The sequence below is a fragment of the Prionailurus bengalensis genome, chromosome E1, assembly GCF_016509475.1.
Source record: "Prionailurus bengalensis isolate Pbe53 chromosome E1, Fcat_Pben_1.1_paternal_pri, whole genome shotgun sequence".
Classification (NCBI taxonomy): Eukaryota; Metazoa; Chordata; class Mammalia; order Carnivora; family Felidae; genus Prionailurus; species Prionailurus bengalensis.
Window position 1 is genome coordinate 29,866,426 of NC_057347.1, and position 23,584 is coordinate 29,890,009.

The following is a 23,584-nucleotide window of genomic DNA, read 5'->3' on the forward strand; positions in this document are numbered from 1 at the left end:
GCCACTAAGAGTGTACTTAATTGGACTGTATTTCTTCAGGTTTTTAAGCCTTTGTGCATGTTGTTCCTTCTGTTTAAAATGATTTTCCTTTTTAGCTCTGCCTTTTCTTTCCTTTTCTGAATGTTTCTTTTTTTCTAAATATATATATATTAAATTTTTTTTATATTTATTTATTTTTGAGAGTCAGAGGCAGACAGAGCACATGTGGGGGAGGGGCAGAGGGAGAATCAGACACAGAATCCGAAGCAGGTTCCAGGCTCTGAGCTGTCAGCACAGAGCCCGATGTGGGGCTTGAACTCACAAACCATGAGATCATGACCTGAGCTGAAGTCAGACACTTAACCGACTGAGCCACCCAGGCGCCCTATCTAAGTGTGTGTGTGTATATATATATATATATGTATATGTGTGTGTGTGTGTGTGCATATATATATATATATATATATATTTAATGTTTATTATTTTTGAGAGAGAGAGAGACAGAGAGCAAGCAGGGAAGGAGCAGAGAGAGGGGGAGACACAGAATCCGAAGTAGGCTCCAGGCTCCGAGCTGTCCGCCCAGAGCCTGGCGCGGGGCTCGAACTCACAGACCACGAGATCATGACCTGAGCTGTAGTCAGCTGCCCAACCGACTGAGCCACCCAGGCACCCCTCACTATATTTTTTGAAGTTCATTTTTTTGTTTACTTACTTACTTACTTACTTACTTACTTATTTATTTATTTATTTAGAGGGAATGAGCGGGGGAGGGGCAGAGAGAGGGGGACAGAGGATTCAAAGTGGGCTCCATGCCGATAGTAGAGAGCCTGATGTGGGGCTTGAACTCAACGAATCGTGAGATCATGACCTGAGTCAAAGTTGGACCCACCCTTAACTGACTGAGCCACCAAGGCGCCCCCCCCCCCTTTGGATGTTTCTTTCTAATTCAAGATCTAGCTCAAATATTATTTCTTTAAGGAAGGATTAGGTGTCTTTCCTTTGAAGTTCAATAGCCCGCCTTTTATAGCCAGGCTTTCATTATATTGGGACTTTTGGTATAGATTTCTGTATCCTCTACTGGGTTCTAGGCTTCTGGTGGGCAGACTTTGTCTTATTAACATCTGTATGTTCAGCCCCAGCACAGTACTTGGCATACAGTGGAAACTAGGAAATGTTTGTTGAATGAAAAATGCAGCAAAACACTTAAGTATGAAATATATACCAGGCTTCAAACTGTTTTTTAAAAATCCCCCAGTTTTATAATCTTGCTAGTCCAATCAGCTTGAGTCACAGAGCCAAGGAAATAAATAAATTCAACTTTTCTTATCATGGGCCTGCTGTCAACTGTGACTGCCCATAGGGTCAGGACAGGGCCACCTCCTCAGTGCAGGCGAGGCAAATCCTCAAGATGGCACGTCATTAGACAGAATTTCTAAGAGCTCATGACACGGCTTTTTCCTTTTGTTTCTGGGAACAGTTTAAATAGTGACCCTTGTCAGTCCCCAGGCACATGCTTTGTTACTGCCGCTGAGTGCTATCCTGCTCCTATCCAAAAGATGGGATGGGCGGAGTGTCAGCTCTCAGGCTAAGCAGAGGGAGTAGACTGGACCTTGTACCACCTTGCCTTAGCTCCACCTTTCTCACAGAGATCTCACGACATCTCCGCGACAGTCTCCTTGTCCCCTACAAGTAATCCTGTGAGAGAATAGCCTATGGGTTTGCCCCAGTCTAGTGTTTACTCGAGGAGACAGAGGGCTAAGCTCCTTTATCATTTTGCCCTTACTAGATCTATTTAGTGGTAGAATAGGCGCGGACACAGTTTTCCGTAGCTGGTTAGCAAGTTACCTGTGATCACTCAGGCTGCTGTCAGGAAAGTGGTCACTTTGCCAAATCTCATATCCTTTTGTTGGGACAGGGGTGACTTGCACAAGTCAAACGGAAATACAGTGTAAACTTTTTTTATAATTTACCTGTGCTAGTAACTTGCACCTTTTCAAGTTTCATTTAAAATTCCTGTGTTCTTACGATTTTCTGAGTTCTGATTGAATTTTCAGTAACGTTCTCTTTCTCAGAAGTGCTTAGTGTGTCTGTTGATCTTTTACTATGGACCTATCAATGGAAGACAGAAGTCCCTACTTGTAAAAAAAACAAGTAAAAATTGCTTAGCATCTTTCTTGAGGGCTTAGGCCCACTATATAGTAAGCTCTTAGAAGTTCCTATAGAAATTGTTATTAAATGCTTAGTGGGCTAAAGTCTAATGGAAGAAGTATGATAATTTTCTTGTGGAAAGCTTTGATTGCTTTTGGGGATAAGATAGAGTCTGTCATGGTTCTTACTAAGGCTGAGAAATATTTTAAAAATTGTTGCTAGTGGTGCTGAAGACATTGTACTAGTGTGTGTTAATTTCTTGCTACTGGCAACATTTCCTCCTGATCTCTAGAAAAGACTAATAGAATTATGTATGTCAGTGGAACCAAGCCCAGTCAAGTGATCTTTTCTGGAAACTTATATTGTTCTCATTAATCAGTTGGATCACCAATGGTATGGTAATGAAGGAGGACCAGGAGAATATGAAGGTATATTTTATTCTAGGAAAAAAACATTTTAAAGTCAGGAACTATTGAGACCCAGGCTTTGATCTATGGCTTGGCTTTCATAGATGAAGAATAGTATCTTACAGTCATATTGTTTTTAGTATTAAGAAGAGGTAAGATATGTCAAAGAGATAGGTCCTCTTGGATTCTATGATACTATGATAACTACATCTCTAGTTCTGTAAATTCCTCAAATGTCTTTTTCTCTGTGTTCTAGGCAATACTACTTCAAGTGTGGTCCATGTATCAGCGGAGAGCTTGTTAGAAAAACAAATTCTGTAGTCCCCGTCCCAGCATCTCTGGGGTGGGACTCCAGGTCTCTTTTCACATGCTCTCCAAGTGATTCTTACGCACATTAAAGTTTGGGAAGCAGTGGTCTAGAGCATCATATCCTAAAGTGTGTTTTCTTAGTTTTTTTGTAAGTGCCACACCAAAAATTGTTCCAATCATGGTCAATTTGGAAACTGCTGGGTTAAACAAAGTTAAGCTTTTTAGTTTCCATTATTATTATTATTATTATTATTATTATTATTTTGTGGGGGGCTACCAGATTTTGCAGAGCTTCTAATATGTTACTCTGCTGTTCAAAATTCTCTTGTGGACTTCTAGCACACTTAAAGTACAATCCAGAGTTATCATGGATAATCCAAAGGTCTTATCATGGCCTGTAGGACCCTGCATGATCTAGCCATTGACTCTCTGATCTCATTTCCTGTCTTTGTTGCTCTTGCTTAGTACACTCCACCACCTACGCTGATCTTTTAGCCAAGCACACTCTTACTTTAAAGCCTTTGCACTTGTCCTTCCCACTGTATAGAAACCTCTGGTCCCTCCTCACATGTTTCTTCTATAGAGAGGCCTTCCCAGGTCATCCTGTACAAAACCGTAGCTCCGGTCACTTCACTCAAGCCCCTTACCCTAATTTGTTTTTCATTATAGCCCTCACAACTGCCTGACATGTACAGTATTGATTGTTCAATTGTTTACTGTTTGTCTCCTCCACGAGAATGTCTGCTTATGGGGAGTTTGTTCATCACAGATTCTTTGGTACCTGGACTAGTGCCTGACACATGGTAAGTTACTTAGTAAATATTTGCTGAATTAATGAACAAATGAGTGGAGAGAGGATATTGTAGAGAGTAACAGCAGTAGGACAAAGTGTGGCTGCCCAGGGAAAGTGCTTGAGCCTCCCAGAAGGCAGGACAGAGAGGACACTTTGAGGGTCGATCCTCCAGGGTCTTGGGAGTCCTACACTATTATGAGTGATCTGAAATCATTGATTGTCACTGTGAAGACCAATGAGCGTTTTTGCTTGTAATCATGGAACAATGATGACCATTTCACACAGAATGGACACTCAGCTCTCCATTGAAGTACTTCCTTAGGTCTTTTCTCTGTCAATGATCTGTCCCTGGGAAATCATTAACTTTCATGGCATCAGCTGTTATTAATAGACACTGGCCAAATTTCTGTTTAGTACCCAACTTGCTCTCTTGCATTTTACTGCCAAATGGACATGTCCACTTGGATGAATTCACACTTCCCATTCAAGACAGAGCTAAAAGCATCATTTTCTTCCCTCAGCCATTTTCTCTCTGATTTCCTTACTGTGGATAATGGCAGCAGTATGCTCACAGTCTTTGAGGCTGAAAGCCATGAGAGTACTAGAAGTCTGTAGATTTCACCTTTTCTCATTCAAACAGTTGCTCAGTCTTGTGTATTACTCCTGATGTTTCTTAATCTGTATTTGTTTCCTTTTTGGGGGGTTTTGTTTCTACCCTACTATTGGACTATTATAATAACTCCTGAACTATCCACCAACGCTGCTCTCGATCCATCTTAAACAGATTCCTCAGCCCGACTCTTAAGATACTGCCTTGTATGGCCATGACTTGCCCATACCTCTATGTCCACTATTTCCTCACATCATTTCTCTGATCTAGCCAAACCGGACCACTTGTTCCTTTCTGAGATCTTCTGTTCCATGTCTTTGCTCATTCTGCTCCCCCTGACAAGAAAGCTTTTCCTATTGTCCATGTTTATTAACATCTTGTCCATTCTTTAACACCCACGTCAGATATCCTGTCCTCCAAGGTGGCTTTCTGCTACAGTATTTGAGAAAAATGTGTTTTCTTTTCTTTTTTCAATATCACTTAATACTTACGATTTTGGCATATCCTATCTCATTTAATAGTAATTTGTATCCTTATTTTACTCCCTACCACTGTACTGAAAGCCCCTTGCAGGCAGAGCCTTTGTCCTACTCATCTCTGAATCTCCACAGTAGGTATCTAATATATATTTATTGACTTGAAATGAAATACCATGACCCAGACTATATTTTGTAACAGCAGTGCAGTCATGTCATGGACTAATAATGTTCTTTGGGTGGGGACTCATTGGATGGGGTCATATTCACATCCAGGCCTCTTGAGAGTGGCATGGCCAATGTTGTTAATCATTTGATAGAGAAAAGGTGCAGAAAGGTTAAGTGATTGCCAGTGTCACACAATAGGGGACCCAGGACTCTCAAGTCCCGGTCTTCAAATCAGATTCAGGCTTCTCTTAATAATTCTTCCTCTTCTGGAAAATAATAATTTCTATTCTAGCTTTTTGGCATCTGACCTGCTCAGAGCAAGGGAAACAGAGAGGCTTAATCCATTTATCCTCAAGGGATAAATTCAGATTCAGATGCCCAGGTCTCAGAATGGCAGTTGCCCTGTCTGCTGCTAAATCTGGTGGCTCGGGAGCAATCCAAAGTGTGTGTGCCTCCATTCTACCCATGCAGCCGCTCACCCCCCACAAATCCTACAATTCATCTGAACTGACGGAATTCTTGCTAATTGCCTCTTATTGGTCTGTTATAAGATGAAGCATGGGGAAGAGACAAAGCCTCCCTATTCACATTCTCAGTGGGCAGCAGGGGTCTCTGTAAAACTAGAGAAACTGGGGCCCAGGCTATTCATTTCTGAAAGTCAGGATAAGATCTTCCATCATTCAGAATTCCACATTATAATCACAATATTGCATCCTGGGAGACCCTGTCAATTTTTTTTCAAATGGTCTGCTAGAAATTTAGAGCCTATTTAATATTAGAGTCTATTTAATAAATTAGCACTAATTGACTTTTTTTCCCTTCAGAGTGATACACACTTTATATTTTAATTTCACCATTTTTTTCCCAGTTGGAGATGAGAGAGAGAGGGAGGGAGGGAAGAAGGGAGGGGCAGTGCTTTTCATGAAAACATCAGTTCTTAATATTTATGTTTTAAGAAAGCAAAGGGAAGGCAAGAACTGCAGCCTGATAACTGAACACTCTGTTTAGAACCCCCTCCTCTCCAATGGGCCTTAGCTAGGTTTCAATAATTATTGCTCCGGCACATAGTCTTGGAGCTTTGCTCTCTCTCAGACTTGTACACAGTTCTAGGAAGGGTTGTTGCCAAAGCCATCATGTGATTTATTGACCCTCCACTGGGACAAGGGGAACAGATATAACTTTGTGATTTTATTATAAGGAGGCTGGGTTAATATTTCTAGGTGAAACAAGCTACTATACCAAGTTCAAACATCTGAAGAGGGAGGTTAAGAAACCCTGAGTGTGGGGTGTAAGGATTATTCTGTCCTGGGGCTGTACAGACGTCGTCTGAGGCAGGGAGCAGGAGAAGAAAGGACACATTGTGACCCATTTCCAACACCTCCTGTGTGTAGAGGCGGAAGTTCCTTGCCTGCAGAGGGACACGCGCGGAGGAAAAATAGGAGAGTTACAACATGGCACTTACATAAACAACACCAAACTGGCATAAAACATCTAACAAAATTACACGACTTCAAGCTTGGAATTTTTATACAACATAAATATTAGGGTTCAGCCCATTTAATAATGCTATATAAAATCAAGATTTAAGGCAGTAATGTTCCACATAAACTCTGAAAACAACATTTATGCTTCTTATAAAAGCAGAAAATGATTGCATTCTGTGGGCTTTTCAAAATGATGAATATAATTACATGAAGCAACAAAAATGGATTGAATTAAAAATCTACTAGTTTCAATTTAAGTTGGTTAAGGGGGAAAAATGTAGTTTCTGGCCAAGGGCTGAAAAAATTTTACAAGTATCCAAAAAAAAAAAAAAAATGTTGTGTGCACTCTTAGGCAGTTAGGCAGCCCTCTCCCAACATGTGTATGTAGCCCAAGAGTCACCAATGAAATATGAGCTGCTTCGAACCTGCTAAGCTCAAGAAACCCTTTAATAGTATCTACTGTCACAAGTAGGGCTGGTATTTTTTTTTTCCCCCTCCTGAGTACACGGCCACCCCTGGAATAATCCAGTTGCTCCCCTAGTGCCTTTATAGCATCTTGTGCAATTTATTCTTCATCAGTGTTTGCTATTTTGAACTAACCTTGCAGTACTGACTTATAATCAGAGCAGTACCCCAATAGAACACTTGGAGTCTCTAATCTATGTCCCTGTGTCCATGGGTCGGAGGCCAAGTCTAGGTTGTTGCTCTGTTATTTAAGAGAGCCGGTCACTCCTGTGATGGTCTTCCTATTTTATAGGCTAAACATGGTTGGTGTGTGTGTGTGTGTGTGCGCGCACGCACACTGGGTAGGGGGAGATGGTGAACCTAGGCCAAAAAGAAAAAAAAGAGAAAAGAATTCAACCTAATGCTACATCATGTTAACTTACTAGACAGAGCCTAATAAACTTTTACTATTCTCTTCTGTGCCAACAGTTTTTTCTTGAAGTTGCTTATTAGTGAAGGTTAGATTTGCACATTTCAATTTGAATACGACAATAATTTTGACGGTACATTTTCTGTTTGTGAAAAGACAGCATGGCATACCCTTGCCATTGCTATTAGATTACACTACCACTAGTCTGATGTTCTTAGACAAATCATTTATACATCTAACTATGCACTTATTTACATGTTCTCCTTGACTTGTGCTATCCTGAAGCTGAGACTTGGTGTCTTTTCAAGGTGGGCTAGCCAGTGATTTTTCCTTGCTTGACCAGACCACAATAATGCTGGGTCCAGAGCCTTGGAAGAGGTCAATATGGAGGAGATACAGAAAAGGGGCAGAAGTACAGTGTGTGTCCATTTGTAGGCATCAAAGTGTGCAACATGTGCAAAGTGGTATTTAAATCAATGAAAACAAACATATCAGTTTTTTTTTTTAACCTCTTAGTTTTATACCACAATGCAGTTTCCATCAGCTATGAAAAGAAGATAAAAATGGTAAAGACTAGTACCTGGTGTAGAGGTATATTGATCTGCTTAAGGAGAGCTTTCACTGCCATCTGGAGCTCGTAGAAGAACAATTGCATGGGGCAGTCAGAAGTATGATCCACACTTTCCATAGATTCAGAGCCAGAAAGCTTTTGGACCCATTCCCACTCCTCTCTGTATGTTGAGTCAAGTTAAAATTAGAAATATAACAAAAGTTCAGAACACAGCTCAGAACATTTTTAGTGTATATGTCCAGAACCCAGATAACCAATTTTTGGTGGTTAAAACTCAATACAATTCATAAAATTTGAACTTTTTGCCACCCAAATGGAGTTTAAAATGAGCTTTTTTTCTAATATAAGCTTAGTTCACCTATCAAACCACATATACCTCAGAACAGCAGGTCTAATTTGTATCAGTCAGTTTTTGAGATTGGAGCTTTGAAATATTTGCTAATAATTTCCTGACTGTCTTCATTTTTCTTTCCCTGAAGATCCTCTGTGAGTTCTAAGACCCTGCATTTTACCACAGGGGCATCTGCTGGTTAATTCAGCAGTTGGGTAACCACAGGACTCTGGTCCAACTCAGCCAACAAACCACATGGCACATTTCAACCCCGGCCTGTTGTAATCGTGGGGACTATTTTGGTTTCTTTCCCCTTCCAAGAGCTTGAGGAGAATCACAAACAGGAACACCAGACAATTCCAATAAAAGGAACCAGGGGACACACATCACTGGTTCCATCCTCCTTTCAAACTAGTCATCTGTGTCTTGATTCTGTGTGCTCTGTAATCCTTCCTAATGAACTTTTCCAAATGTCATGCAGAAGGGCAAGGAAAAGAATGATGGTGGGAGAAAACACATCTGGTTTGTCCCCCAAAGGCCGCTCTTCAAGAGGAGCTTGAAAAGATCAAGGTAAATGCCTCCTCGGAACATTGTTTCCACAGGTATTCCAGCACAAGTCTCTAAACACGTTCATTTGGCCCAGTTTCTCCTCTTTCTAACTCTGCAGGGAGCAGCAGTATGCACTCAGGAGCAGGCCAGAGAGGAAAGGAAAGCCCTCCTCTCTGGGGACAGAAAGAGAGGAGGTGCTAACATATGTTCCCACTCGTGTGAAAATCCTCTGAGGGCTCTCCCCAGTGGGTTTACCAGCCTGGGCTCCAATCTGTGTGTCAGAAAATGAAATTGATTGTGACATGAGCTTTTCATCAGAAAACAATCTCTTTTAACCAACTATCTTCTTGGAAAAGTGTCTGTTTTCAAGATCTCTGTTTCATTTCAATTCCCACACTGGAAAATACTATGGAAAATCTACCGTATTGTCCCAATAAGAGAAACAAAATAAAAATTAAATCCTACTTCAATCTGGGCGTGCGGTTGGCTCCACAAATAATTGAAATCTTTGAGAACCTGCTTGGGAGTTCATTTCTTTTCTCCCATCACTGATATTGAACTAAATGAGGGGGTTCTGACTGGCACAAACATTCACAAAACCTAAAGGAGCACATTGCTAAAATAGCATCTGTAATAAAATTAGAGAATAAATTACCAGTAGGAATACCATGAAACATCTACCACTAACTAAGCAGTTTAGTCTATAAGGATGAGAGAAATGGAACTGGCAAGAGTGAAGGCTACTGGAATCTTTTGTAAAAATTAAACTTGGATCCTTGTCAAGAAGAAATTAGTTGGTATAACCACTAAAAGATAGAGTCTAAACCTTTAAGACACAAATCTAGCAAATGGATGAAAGTAACCATTGCTGAGTCAACCCACAAATGAGCCATGTAACCTCTTGGGAGGGACTGATAAGATAACCAAAGTTGATTGTAGAAGTGACCACCAGATGGCAGACTTAAAGTCTAGGTGTGGTTGATAAGTGAAAGATGAGAATATGGCAGCTAGTGAGTTTTTGAAGAGATCATCATTATTTCCTTCACTGTCATCAAATAGTATTTAAAAAACATCATGAGACACTATAGTTAATAAGCTCTTGCCACCTTATGGACCAAATTTTAAATGACCCAAGTTAGGAATCTCTTTTGGTTAAGCAAATCCATAGGTATAACTAGAATCTGGGCATCTAATTTGTATTCTAAAACCTAAGGATCCCTGGAGAGTTGTTTTTCTTATCTATTCTTTACTTTTTTTTTTTTAGGTTGGGCACAATTCAGTTCATTATAGTAGACTTTCAGAGGCCTGCTGGAGGGCTAGTTGTAAATCTGAGCCAGATTACCAAGATTGGGCAACTTTCCGAAAGCTAACAGGGTAATTCACCATAATGCCAAACCATAGAGCAGTTTCCAGAAGCACAGGCCTTGTTACTTCTTTTCTTCTTTAGAGAACCATAAAGAGTACAGGAAACATACATAGTCCTAAGGCCAGAGGGCCAGGGATGGGGAGAATGAGGGCAGAGGGATTCTTTAAAGGGAAATCAATTGCTCTACCAGAACCCATTTCCACAATTGATATATATATATATATATATATATATATATATATATATATATATATTTTTTTTTTTTTTTTTTAAATGACTTATTAAGTTGTGAAGAAAAGATACTGGAAATAAAAATGTTGAAAGAAAAGGACATCTATTCATTAACCAGTTGAGTGTCAGTGGTTGCACCATGAATAATATAGAGAGGAAAGTGAAAGGAGTTTGCCCCTCCTTCAATTGGGTCACTCCTTCCACCAACCAATACCACAAACCCTCCTTATCCTAATGTTAAAATACAGCTCTGCTTCTGCCCCGGTGTGCTGGCACCTGGGGACATCTCACTGCAGAAACTACACTGGGTCAGTTTTCTCCTCTGACACATCAAACCCATCATTTGAGCCATTGTTTCATCACACGGAAAACCCAGACTCCTCACAACTTACTTGGAAATGTTATTGTTTTCACGGATCTTCACGTGGCAGAGAATGTTGGGCAACTTTTGGGTAACTAGGACTTTGATCTGATCCACAGAGCTACATAGCTTTAGGTAACCCAGATATAATCCAGGAGAGAGACGCTGATGACTCCTTTTGTGATAAGAGAGAATATCCTGTAGGGTGAAAAACAAAACAACACATAAAACACCTTGAAAAGGCAACCTCAAGGGGCACCTGGGTGGCTCAGTTCCTTAAGCGTCCGACCTCGGCTCAGGTCATGATCTCACAGCTCATGAGTTTGAGCCCCACATCAGGCTCTGTGCTGACAGCTCAGGGCCGGAGCTCAGATTATGTATCTCTCTCTCTCTCTCTCTGTCTCCCTCCCTTCCTCCCTCCCTCTCCCCCCCCCCCCGCAAGAATAAACATTTATATATATATATATATATATATATATATATATATATATATTTTTTTTTTTTTTTTTTTTTTTTTTTTAAGAAATGGCAACCTCAAAACCTTTTCCTTTCATAGGTGCACCATGTCATAAATTAAAGGAGCTGTAGCTAAGTTATTAGGATAGAAGCCTTGGATACCACTGTGGATATTGGGGACATATTGGTGGTACAGCCAATCTTACCTTTAGGATTACCTTGGATTATCCTCCAAGTCAGGTAATTAGTCATTAATATAGCCTGCCTGCATGCTATTTCCTTATTTCCTGGGCTGGGCTAGGTGTGTGGGTTGTGATTGGGAACGGGTAACTAGAAAACTAGAATTCCTAATTTCTGTCCTCTCAGGATTTGTTGTTTAGCAGTAGGAAAACAGAAATTTGCAAGTGTAGAAGCTGACAAAGCAGTACACGAAGCCTCATTATTTCAGAATAATTGGTATCTAGGAAAAGTCTCTTTTAAATGACACCATTTAAAATAGGACCAAAACTTTATATAGTAAGTAGAAAAACAAAGATTTGGTTGGTTCTTTATCTTGAAAAATGAAACAAAAAGCAATAGCCCCAGATTTATTTATCTTGTATTATTATCACTTAAGTTGTAGTTACAATTATTCATTAATTCATGAGGATGAAGGAAGAATCAAGTATTGATTCTTTTTTTTTTCCTTTGGCTTTATTTTTTAGACTAAATTGTATGATAGCTGAAATGCTATTCCTCATATGTGACTTTCACAATGTGATAATGAAGAGGGTATTTTTGCAAGAATATTTGAAGTCTTCATATTTTTCCCCCTGGCATTTAAAAAATGTGGATATTCAGGTCATTCTCATAAGTTCCTTTGTTTTGTGTTCTTCAATTGTTAACTGGCCCGCCCCTGCTAGATTCTTAATTGTCAACAGCTTTGGCTGTAATTTGATTAGATCTCCACATCATCTTCATCAGCTTCACGAAATTCTGCATCTTTTATAAGATTTTAAGATTCACCTTGTAATAGATTTGCCTTGAATTTGCATTGTATTTTCACATCACTTTATTCCACAGGCAGCAGAGACTGAAGTTTCTGGTGCAACAGCAAGTACCAGCCTGGTTAAGCACAGAAGGATGTTTGAATGCAGTCTTATTTTATATGTGGTCAACTCTCCAGTGAACTATTTTGGTTGTGACTTTTGCTTCCCTATACAACTGCAGGAACTCGGATAATGAACAATTAGAAATATGTATCAGTAGGTAAGACCTTTTTAAGCATTTGGGCAGTGGGGAAACTGAAACACAGGAGTGGTGAGTCAGGGAAGAATTCCTATAAGCTAGAGTTTAGCTTTCTTTTCAAAGGGAGTAAAAAGAAGGAGCCAACCTTACCATGAAATGCAGGGAATATTAAAAGGAAGAGAAAACCAAGCATATAAACTTGTGCGGAATTCTATACGGAACAGAGAGGGCTTCTTTGACCTGTAGACTCTGAAGAAGTAATCCCTCCTCCGTAGAATTAACCATCTGCAACATCTAACATACAGTATTGTGTATTTTTTTTAAATGTTTATTTTTGAGAGGGAGAGAAACAGAACATGAGTTGGGGAGGGGCAGAGAGAGAGGGAGACACAGAATCTAAAGTAGGCTCCAGGCTTTGAGCTGTTAGCATAGAGCCTGACATGGGGCTCAAACTCACGAACTGTGAGATCACGACCTGAGCCAAATTCGGATGCTTAACTGACTGAGCCACCCAGGCGCCCCTATACTATTGTGTTATTGTCTCCTCTGTATCATCCTTTATCAAACTTATTGAGTTCCAGGCACTGCAGGAGACAGGGGGGTGTCAGGGGAACATCATGTGATCTTTACTCTTGAAGAAGTTGAGAAAAACAGATGAGTAAACAAATGATCACAGTATTCTGAAATCAGTTTTACAATAGAAGCAATGGAGGCATACTGAGGAAGGAGTACTTATATTTTTTCTTCTTTTATGTTCTTTTCTTGAACCAGACTATGAATTTAATGGCAAGGCTATGTTTTTTATTGCTTTGTGTCCTTAGTACTCAGTGCTATTGCTGTATATAATAGATACACAGCACATGGAAGTCAGGACAGTTCCCTAAGCCAGAACATAGGAGAATAGCAGAAGAGGGACAAAATAAGAATGGTTACAATTGGGAGGAAGGCATAACTAGCAGGTACAGAAAAGCAAAGGCTAAGTAACTTTTATGGTATTTGGCAAAAAAAAAAAGACTAGAAAATATTGGATTTTTGTGATCAAGAAAGAAGGAATTTTATTAATATCAAGAGATGGATTAGGCAGAACTTTCTGATGTCTTCTATCATATCTCTTTAGAAAAGATCACAGGTAGTTGACTGGAGGAAGTTCAGTCAAAGTGAAATTTTGAGAAACGAACAGGTAATCAGAGAGCAATGAGTGAGAGAAGGTAATGAGAGAAGGGAAAAATGGAAGTATTCAGATCAGTAGAATTTGATGATATGCACCCTAGGGATACTTGCTATACAAGCAGATGTGCCCAGCCTGGTCATTATTTTTGAGGTCATTATTTTTGAGAAGTGGCAGAGAAATAGAAAAGTCCCCAAAGACTAGAAAAGGGCAAATACGCCTGTCTTTGAAATAGAAAGGGGAGAAACACAAGATGACCTCAGTAATTAAAGACCTCCAACTTATTGATTTTTGGGGAAAATGAGAAAGAACCATCAAATAATCAATTTGCAGTCACCCAGGAAATCCTGAGGCACTAAACAGGAGTCTGTGGTTTTGTGAAGGGCAAATCATACAGACAACTTTAATTTCTAACAGCAAAAGAACAGGATCCATAGACCAGGGAGAAGTCTCCAGTAATCTTTTTCACTAGATAATCTGGGAAAAGTAGAATCTTGACATTACTTTAATAAGCTGACTCTATGGGTTGAAGATTTGTGGATGGAGATGGTGTGGGAATGGTAGACATATTGAGTGATGGCCCAGTAGGGACTGGTCCTGAGGGCCCATCTCTTTAGCTTATTTATTGATGTTCCAGACCAAGAAACGAAGAATGTGTGCATCAAAATTGCAGGTCCCAAATTTGTTATGGTTTTAAGTTTCAAGAAAATAGTAATAAAGCTTTGAATGAGCCTATGCATTGGAAAAATAATTAGGGTTGAAACTTAATAAGAAAATGTGCTTGTAAAGACCCAAACCCAAAAGTACAAATATAGGATGTGTATAAGAAGAGTTTTCTCTTATACACATGTGGGGGTGAGCACTAACCACAAATAGAATGAGAGCTAGGAACATACTGTGGTTATGTAAAAACTACCACCATTCTTAGGTGTTGTAATTTACTCTTTCATTCATTGTTTTAAAAGATGATTACTGAGCATCTACTATTGAGCATCTGTTTTCCTGCCTTTACTAGTCATTTATCCTTCATTAGAATGTTTTTAGAGCTTGAGAAATGTATGGGAAGAGAAAGAAATTGTCCCATTCGCATAATTAGAAAGCTTTCTAAACCAAATCAAATGCCTGTGGGCTTGTATATTAGCTGATTTTACTTCTAACTTGTATTTCTAGCCTTTACTTCCATTATAGTCCTTTTGTGTCTCTTATATCCAGCCGAAAGGGATTGCTTTTTCCTCTCTCCAACGTGTCCTAATTGCTGTTCTTTGGTTCTTTGTTGGTTCATGAGTTCACTAATTCTACCAACTTTTATTGGGCACCTACTATGTGTCAGGCATCATGCTACAATATTAATGACATCAGGATGAATAAGATGTGATCCTTCCCTTCATGGAACTCAAATGTCAGTGTGTGAGAAAGACATGTAGCAAGTTTTTCTAACTCTGTATGATCACGTTGTATAAGGTCCATTGTGGACCCAAGGGAGGGTTAGATCTCCTTTTCTACCTTCAGCCTCATTTCTTTACCATGCCCTCTATTTAATTTAAATCTCTCTTTGAGTTCTTCCTTCCTCCTTCCTTCTTCTCTCTCCCCCTTGCTCCTTCCATCTCTTTTTCTCTCCCTCCTCTTCTTCTCCCTCCTTCTCTCCTCCTTCCTCCCTACCCTCTCTTTCTCTTTTTTTTCTCCACCTGGTGAACTTAATTTACCCTTCATGGCTTAGCCAAATGTCACCTCTTCTACAACGCCTTCCCTGATATTTCCAGGGAGAATTAATAGCTGCTTTGTCTGTGCTCCCATAGTACGCTGTTTGTACTGCTATCAGGCTCTGGTTTAATTCTGCCTTGTATTACCTTGATTTGTTTACAAGTCTGTCTCCCTCCCTTGACTGAACTCCTTGAGAGCAAGGACCTTGACTTATTCATTTGTTTTTCCTATAGCACCTAGAAGAGTTCCTGGCACCTAGTTGGTGCTGAAAAAATGTTTATTAAATATGAAGTGAGAGGCCCAGAGGTAGTGGAGTGTGGAGCTGGGCCTCAGGGAGAGAATATGCTGTGCTGGTTCAGTGACCAGGAAGGGTATATCCAACTGCCCTCCATTGACCAGGTGTCCTAAGAGTTTGTTAGAGGAATGACCTGCTTTTCCAGTAACCACAGGGCTTTAGTTTTGCACAGCGGATGGAAACTGAATTGACCAGGGACAGCAAAGGTCAGAAAATGGTGGCCCAGGTATTTGTGGGCCCAAGATTATAGGGTTTGCAAAGAATTTAAATTTTCGAAATTATTTCCTAACTTTTAAAAATAAGGATATTTTATCCAAAACTCTAGATTTTTAACTTCTCTTTAAAAATGGGAAAACATTCAACATTGGGACCACTTTTTTCCACTGCAGTTGGCTGTGGCTGAATGGGCTGTTCTTTACATGGCACAAGGGCCCTCCAGATTATTGTAGTCTCTGTTACTTCCACTTGCTCCTTTTTTTAAAATTGAGATTCACCCTTTTAAAGTGTGAGATTCTGTGTTTTTTTCCTATGTTCACAAGCTTGTGCTGCTCTCAGCACTACCTAATTCCCGATCATTTTCATCACTCCATCACTTGCATTCATTAGCTGTCATCCCTCCTCCCTCTACCCCTAGAACCACTCATCTACTTTCTGTCTTTGTGGATTTGCATATTCTGGGCATTTCATATAAATGGAATCATACAATATGTGGCATTTTGTGTCTGGCTTCTTTCACTTAGCATGATGTTTGATCTCAAGGTTCATCCACTTTGCAGCATGGATCAGTACTTCACTCATTTTTATGGCGGAATAATATTCCATTATATGGATATCACTTTTGTTATCCATTTAGCAGTCATTACATTTGGTTGTTTCCACTCTTTTTCTGTTATGAACACTGATATAAACAAGTTTTTGTGTGAACCTAATTGTTTCTCATGTGCAGCTCAATTGGCTCATTTTCATTCATCTTCCTGATTCCTGTAGTTTTTGATCCCCATGTTAGGGGCTGCTTGGGGGTAGAAAGAGCAGGAATGTACTGGAAAAAAGAAACAACAACAGAAAAGGGCAGAAGAAGTAGTAGGTCCTGGGTATTGCAGGTGTGAGAAGACACAGGGTGACAGGAATGCCGAAGGAGAAGGAGAAGGAAAGCAGAGCTGGGAGGGACCAGAAGGTAAACTTTAGCACATCCTCTCTAGGATGACACTTTTTTTTTTTTTTTTTTTTTTGAAGGATACAGAGAAAAGGAGGGGGAGGGCATGTAAAGCGGCTTGGGAAAATGGGAAAGGTACCTGACCAGGTGTCAGAAGATTTGGGCCCTAGTTTCTCCTATGCTGCTTTTTTGCTAATATGACCCTAAGGAATTATTTCCCTGAAATCCATAGCTTCATCTGTGAATGAGACACAATGAAATTACCCACTCAATCTCACTGGGTTTTCATGAAGATCAAATGATATTATAGATGTAACAGAGTGTTATAAACTTGAAAATGTGCAAATGTGAAAGATTAAGCTTCAAAGAAAAGTTTACCTGTGAAGTTTCCAGTTATTAAGGTGACCCTGGAGGTCAATGTCTGGGTAACTCAGCACCTGAGAGGGTCCTCCCTATTGGAAGTACTCTCACTGCCAATTAGTTTGCTCAGAGGGACTCTAATTTGTCCATAGTAACTCTCTTATCCTTCCCAGACAGGTGTGTGAAGGATTTCTCTCTTTCTTCTAGATATGAGAAAGGCCCGTAATGAAGGTCTGGGACTTGAGAGGGTCAAGAATTTGAGAGGGTTAGACCCTGGAGTTTCCCTGGGGCCCTAGGGATTAGTAGATTAGTTATAGACCCAGAGTTTCTTAAAGCCCTTACCTGTTTTGAAAACCGCATTGCAGACCATACAGTTTTTATACAACTTTTCCTTAGTTCTTATGAAAGGTAGAGGTGGTGGTGCAATGCCCCAGCGGATGATTGAGCCAGTACCAGGGTCTTATGGGAAGGTAGGGATGGGAGGAGATGGCCTAGATACCTCCCGAGGAGGCCTAGAATTGTTTGTATTTTTCCGAGTAGAGAAATAATAACAATCACTAACGTTTATTGAGTGCTCGCTTTGTGCCACTCTCTAATGCTTTACATATTAACTCATTTAATCTTCCTTGGAACCCTATGAAGTAGGGTTTCTTGCTGAAGGAAGAAGGGGAGGAAACACAAGAGGTCAGAAATGAAGTATCTTGCCTTAGTCACATCACTAGACAAGGTGGAGTCAGGAAGCACACCCTCGTGTGCTATATTCCAAACTGGTGCCTCAATATGTGTTGTGATCTAACAGAAAGAAGCCCCAAGCCTAGTGGTCATCACTCAACTGACCATGAGAAAAGAGAGTGGTTTGTGGCCCAGAATTGTGGGAAGTACCCTGCCTGCTTTGGGCAAACACCAAGACTTGTCACTACTTTCATGTTGAGTTGCTGGGGCCAACTCCTGACATAATTAAAGTCCAGGAGTGACTGGATACCAGCCCTAGTAGTTTTATCCCCTATTTCCTCTCTAGTGTAAGACCTGATTGGGAAGGAGGGGAGAGAGAAGAAGGAGGAGGAGGAGAAGGAGAGTGGGGGTGGGTGGGAATGACATCAAGCAGAAATGTGCCAGTCAGCGGGGGTAAATTTTCCACTTGGATCTGTGTGGAAACCTGATCTTGCCTCTATTTTTGGTCTCCTTTTCTAACAACCTTTTGCCAGATTGGAATTTTTCTGCACCTGTAACACATTTTTAATGTAATAAGTCTAGGAGAAACCAGGTATTATATCATGCTGGGGCCTGTGCTGTGTTTCTAGGAGCAAAGGTAGCCCAGACCCCAGTTTATCCCTATAGGGGATTAGTGTATTAGTCACCCTGTAAAAGCTCAATTTATTGTGATTTTTTTAAATGTTTCTTTTAGCACTTGCTTATAAAGGGTGAAGAGGGGAGCCACGAATAGTGTCTATGTTCCCTGCCCCCACCTCCTACATACACACCCACACCCACACACACACCCACACACACGCATGCACACACACACACCCTCTATCAATTTCATATGAACCCAAATTCCATAAAATCAAAGCCAGAGGTATTGGCTTTGACCAATTAGCTTACCTTTGCTACACTGGACTCCATTCTGGTTTGGGTTAGTGCAAGGAATGGAGAGGTGAGATTATTCTATCAACCACTCCTCAGTGGGGAACTAAAGTAAGTTAGTGGGCTGGTGGCTTAGTTTTTTAGGGTGATCATGAGCGGCTACTGGCATCAAGGGTTGGGTTTGGCTTGTTTATGTAGGACTGAGCCCTTTCTTTTCCATTACTCTGGACTGGCTGTCTTGTGGATATACGCCAGACCTCAATTTAAGGTAGGTGTTTCTGCCAGCTTGTCTGCCTAACTGGAGAGTACTATCAAACTCATCCCCATGACTGGGTTTAAAAAAGGAAAGGAAAGGGAAGGAAGAAGGGAAGGAAGGAAAGGAAGGAAGGAGGGAAGGGAAACAGCGTGAAGCCCATGCTCACGTAAGAACACCTGAGGAGTGTGGTGGTGTGGAGAGAGTGCTGGACTCAGGAGCAGAAGATGTACTTTGTATCCCAGTTATGCCATCCAGCCTGAGTCTTGATCAGAGCTGCCTGAATTTTGCATTTTGGTGGCTATTCAGTTCTCAGGTGAATCTTTCATCCTTTGATCTCCAATCCCTCATGACTAAAATCCTAACTCCTGCCCCAGGATGCGACAGAATGTAGCAGAAAGAAGCCTGATTCCAGCCAGAAGATCTGAGTTTAAGTTTCAGTCCTGCCACTTTCTAGCTGTATGCCCAGGAGCAAACCCAAGTTTTGTGGGGACTAAAGTGAATACAATTTTCTGTGCCTTCTTTGACGAGAAGAATACAAAACTGTGGATATGAAGTTGTTAGGATCCCTGCCAGGGCACTGATAGGGGCTAATGCAAGTGAAGAGCTGAATATGCTGAGGCTACATTAGCTTCACTAGACCTGCCTCTCTGTGTGGTCGTTATGTCATAGAATCTCTTTGAGCCTCGGTTATTTCATTCCTAAAATGGATTTAATCATGCCTGCCTGACCCAGAGGAATATTAGAAGGAACACACAAGTAAGTATGTGTAAGAGTGTTTTTGTTCATAGTGTTTTATACACACACACACACACACACACACACACACACGGTCTAGCAATGCATTATTATTATAGTCCCTTTAGGTGTTAATATTTTGATTATATTACCTGTAGACCCCTACTCAAACATTTGTCTCAATGTTTCTCATTGGCGTATTGGTCAGGGCCATTTTCAGGGTGCTCAGTGCACTTGTATTGTGTGGCCAGTTATGTATCTGGAGAGTGATAAATAAAAAATAAGCTTCTGAACCTTTCCTGTGTGTGGAATACAAACAGTGAAATGCCTCTGGACCCTCTCTATTCCATCACTGCATTTGTAAATGGGTCTTAGTACATTTCACTAACCCCTCAATAAATGTGTTTGAACTTTAAATATACAGTATTAGAAAACTGAAAGACTGCATACCTGGATGGTTATCAGTAAAATGTCTAAGGCTGTAGGCTCCTCAGGTGTTGACAAAGACTTCCTCTGGCTTTGTAGTTTTGAGATTTGCATCCATTTGCCATTAAAAAATGAATAGAGTGTCTCCACTTCTCTGATGGTGACTATGAGGATGTTTCCATGCCGGTCTTTAATGGGCTCATAGTAAACTCTTCCCAAGTTGTGTGTTCCAAGTAAATTCTAGAAACAAATAGATTTCTGGTAGTTTGGATGATATTGTGCAAACAAAGCAACATAATTGGAACAAAAGACACTGAATATCAATTATCTGATGTTTCTGAGAAGTTTTTTTTTTTTAAAGCAAACTTAAAACTGGAATATGTGGCACCATAGAAAATGTACTTAACAGAAGCTCCAAGAAAATCTCTTCACCATAAGCTTGCAAAGATTATAGCAAGAGGCACAAAAATGATGTTTTTTTAAGCAAATTCAGTATCTGTAAATATCTCTTACCCACATAGACACACCAGCACATAGACCTCAGTTACCAGCACTTGAAGAGAATCCCAGATGTTTTAAAGAAAAATGCCTGATATTTCAAGTATGCCACTTGTGGAGTTTTCAAGAGATCTACAGTAAGCTGGTATGAAGTGGGGTTGTTTAAAATGAAGAAGTGAATTGACAATGTAGTACATTGTACAGGTCTCCAAATGACTGAACATTCCTTTCAAGATAGTTTAATTGGGAGATTGGCCTGGTTTGACTTATCTGCATTTCAGGGGGTTCTATTTATTTAAAATTACGTTAAAATTGTTTGTAAGCTAGATCACCTGAGGCAGACAATACTTTTAGAAAGGTAGGAAAATAAAGATGCTGCATCAAATGTGGAGGGACCCAGGAAGATGTTACTAAAATAAACAGTTTTTAAAATATGCAGGGTTTGAAGATTTCTAACCTAGAGTGTTGGATGAGAAGGATAAAATATCCTTTTATTTTGAATATCTGTGATTTTTCAAAAGTATAAATAAAAGATCTCAGAGCTCCTAGCTGTTATTTGCAAGCTCAGATAAATGCTGATGACCTGTTTGCAGGAGAGCCAAAGTAGAACTGGAACTTATAAAAGTGACACAGATGACCTAAAAATGAATGAGCCAGCGGGTCAATATCTACGGATATGAAAACACTGGAATGATCCTTCCAGGTAGAGACTGTGTCTTATGTCTTTTATTTTTCCTCATTAGAACTGGGCATATAAGTAAGCAATTTCATAAATAATTATTGACACATAAAAATTCATTTGGTGGGATCATTATTTTTAAAACAACCTGATCAGTCAGATTATTCCTTTCAAATTATTGACTTCTAAATCATAGAGAAGTAATTGGGTAAGGCTTTCAATCCTGTCCTCTGTAGTATTACAGTTTTATATATAGGCAGCTTGCTGCAAAGTAATACTGGTAAATAAACTAGTAAACTGGCTGTCACAAAAAAGAAGTCCTGATTTATAGCATATGCCAATTTCTGTGGTGTAAATGCTCCCACTGATGCTGGCCAATTTAAAGCTTCCAAGAGTTTGACAACAGGATTTCAGAATTCCTGAGTCTTTAACAGTTGGCTGTCCTGAGCCAGTACAAGTTGGCTCCAGCAAGCTACTGCTGCTGAGCCTTCAGTTACACGGGTGTTAGGTTTCAGGGCAGCCTGCTGTTCATTAACTCTCAGACTCCTGAAGAATTATTTACCTTCTTGGCCCTGAGTCTCATCATCTAAAATTAGGAGTCACCCCTTATGCTAATCCTTACCTTAGGGATTGTCTGGGGGATTAAGTCAAACAATGCCTGACAAAGTATTTTGCAAACTCCCAAGCTTCATACAAGTTAGGGTATGGGTTTTCTTTACTCCTCTAATTGGAATCTCACCCTGACTTATACTTACTCATTTTCAAGACTCCACCAAGGTTTTATTTTTTCTGGGAGAACTTTCCCAAATCTCTCAGAATTTACGATCCCTTCTTTTGCCTCCTATTGCTTCCCATACAAACTTTATGTCTTAGCGTGACTCTAGCTTTCCTGCTTTCCTGCATATTGACTTCATGTCATGAAATAATGGTTGTTTCATTTGTGTGTCTCTGGGTTCCTTGCACAGTGCCTGGCACATAGTAATAGCTCGATAACTCTTTGTTGAATGAATTAACATTTTATCATTAGGATATTGGAAAATATTGTTTATTTTGGACCATAGCTGGTGGGGATTCATTGATTGAGGGAGTTATTTCATTTAAGCAGAGTTATCATCAGTGTTTCACCATCAGCTTTGGATATGCTGACCAATAGTTTGAATAAGAAAGCACTAAAAGTCTTTCTGAAATTCTTTATTGACATCAAATTGGGTTGGATGGCTAGCTGGGGAGAGCCCAATTTCAAAGCAGAATATCCTTGTGAAAATAAATAAATCTGTGTTCCACAAGGGCAAATTTGGGATTCTTTAGGACCTAAAGGAAAACCAAATCATCTTAATACCTTTGATGCTATGCAGTCAAGATTGGGAGATCTGGGAACCCTGAGATTCCTACAAGTTAACGAGGAATAAAAACCACCTGATGGCCCATAGGAATGCATCTAGGTTATAACCAGAACACATTACAGGACTATCAGTAAGCCTTAGACAGATGCATACTATTTAGAGAACTTTATTCAGCTTCAGGTGACATGGGAAGTTGAAGGAAATCCAGAGTAGAGATATGAAGGCCTGGAAAAGGAGAGTAAAATTATGGGGAAAGCTTTATCCCCCTCCTTGAAAAATGAAAAAGACATGGTATTCATAAGTTGTTACCTGGCTTTTACTCACTAGTACTCATTTCTAAAGGCTACGGAGGAAGAAAGTTTAATGTAACCCAATCTATAGTGTCAGATGATTACTGTATTTTGAGGATAAGTAGTTTGGATACCCCTCAATGTAAGAGCAATGTAAACTTCTGCCTCTTGGGGACTCTGTCATTTTCCTAAGGGTGGGAAAAACAGTGTGGGGTGTTGGCCACTTACAGGTCTTCTCATCTTTTTTTTTTTTTTTTTTTTTTTAAATCCAAGTGCTGACAGATAATTGTCTTTCCTCCTGCTTAGGTAATATTAATCAGTTAATTACTTTACTTCCTTTCAAATAAAATCTAAGACCACTTCTCCTAAATAGGCTCCAAATGATACAGAATAGACTACTTTTTCTTTTTAAACTATAATGTGGATAATTTCTTCTATTTAAACTTTTTGTCTGCTTTTTGTAAATGAACACATAATAAGATGATGAAGTATTGGAAAGAATGTAGGCTTTAGAGTTATACAGATCTGGATTTGTATCCAGACTCTGCTACTTCCTATTAGTGCAACCTTAGGCAAGTTGTTTAACCCTTCTAGGGCTCAGTTTTACCATCTGTCAAATGAGTATCAATAATACTACATTCTTGGGCCACCTGCATGGCTCAGTTGTTTAAGTGTCCGATTCTTGGGTTCGGCTCAGGTCATGGTCTCACAGTTTTGTGAGTTTGAGTCCCGTGTTGGACTCTGAACTGGAGCTTG

At 39.9% G+C, this 23,584-nt stretch overlaps 1 protein-coding gene across 1 annotated transcript in view; it reads right to left on the minus strand.

Annotated features, from left to right (window-relative positions):
• The window catches only part of ANKFN1 (ankyrin repeat and fibronectin type III domain containing 1), a 151,113-nt gene that overhangs the window by 26,440 nt on the left and 101,089 nt on the right, over positions 1 to 23,584 (minus strand). Inside the window, exons 12-15 of the mRNA XM_043584002.1 lie at positions 20,043 to 20,258; positions 10,689 to 10,855; positions 7,829 to 7,979; positions 6,130 to 6,298 (exon numbers count right to left, since the gene is read on the minus strand). Of these exons, the coding sequence (XP_043439937.1) occupies positions 6,130 to 6,298; positions 7,829 to 7,979; positions 10,689 to 10,855; positions 20,043 to 20,258 (703 nt within the window). The remainder of the gene's footprint in view (positions 1 to 6,129; positions 6,299 to 7,828; positions 7,980 to 10,688; positions 10,856 to 20,042; positions 20,259 to 23,584) is intronic.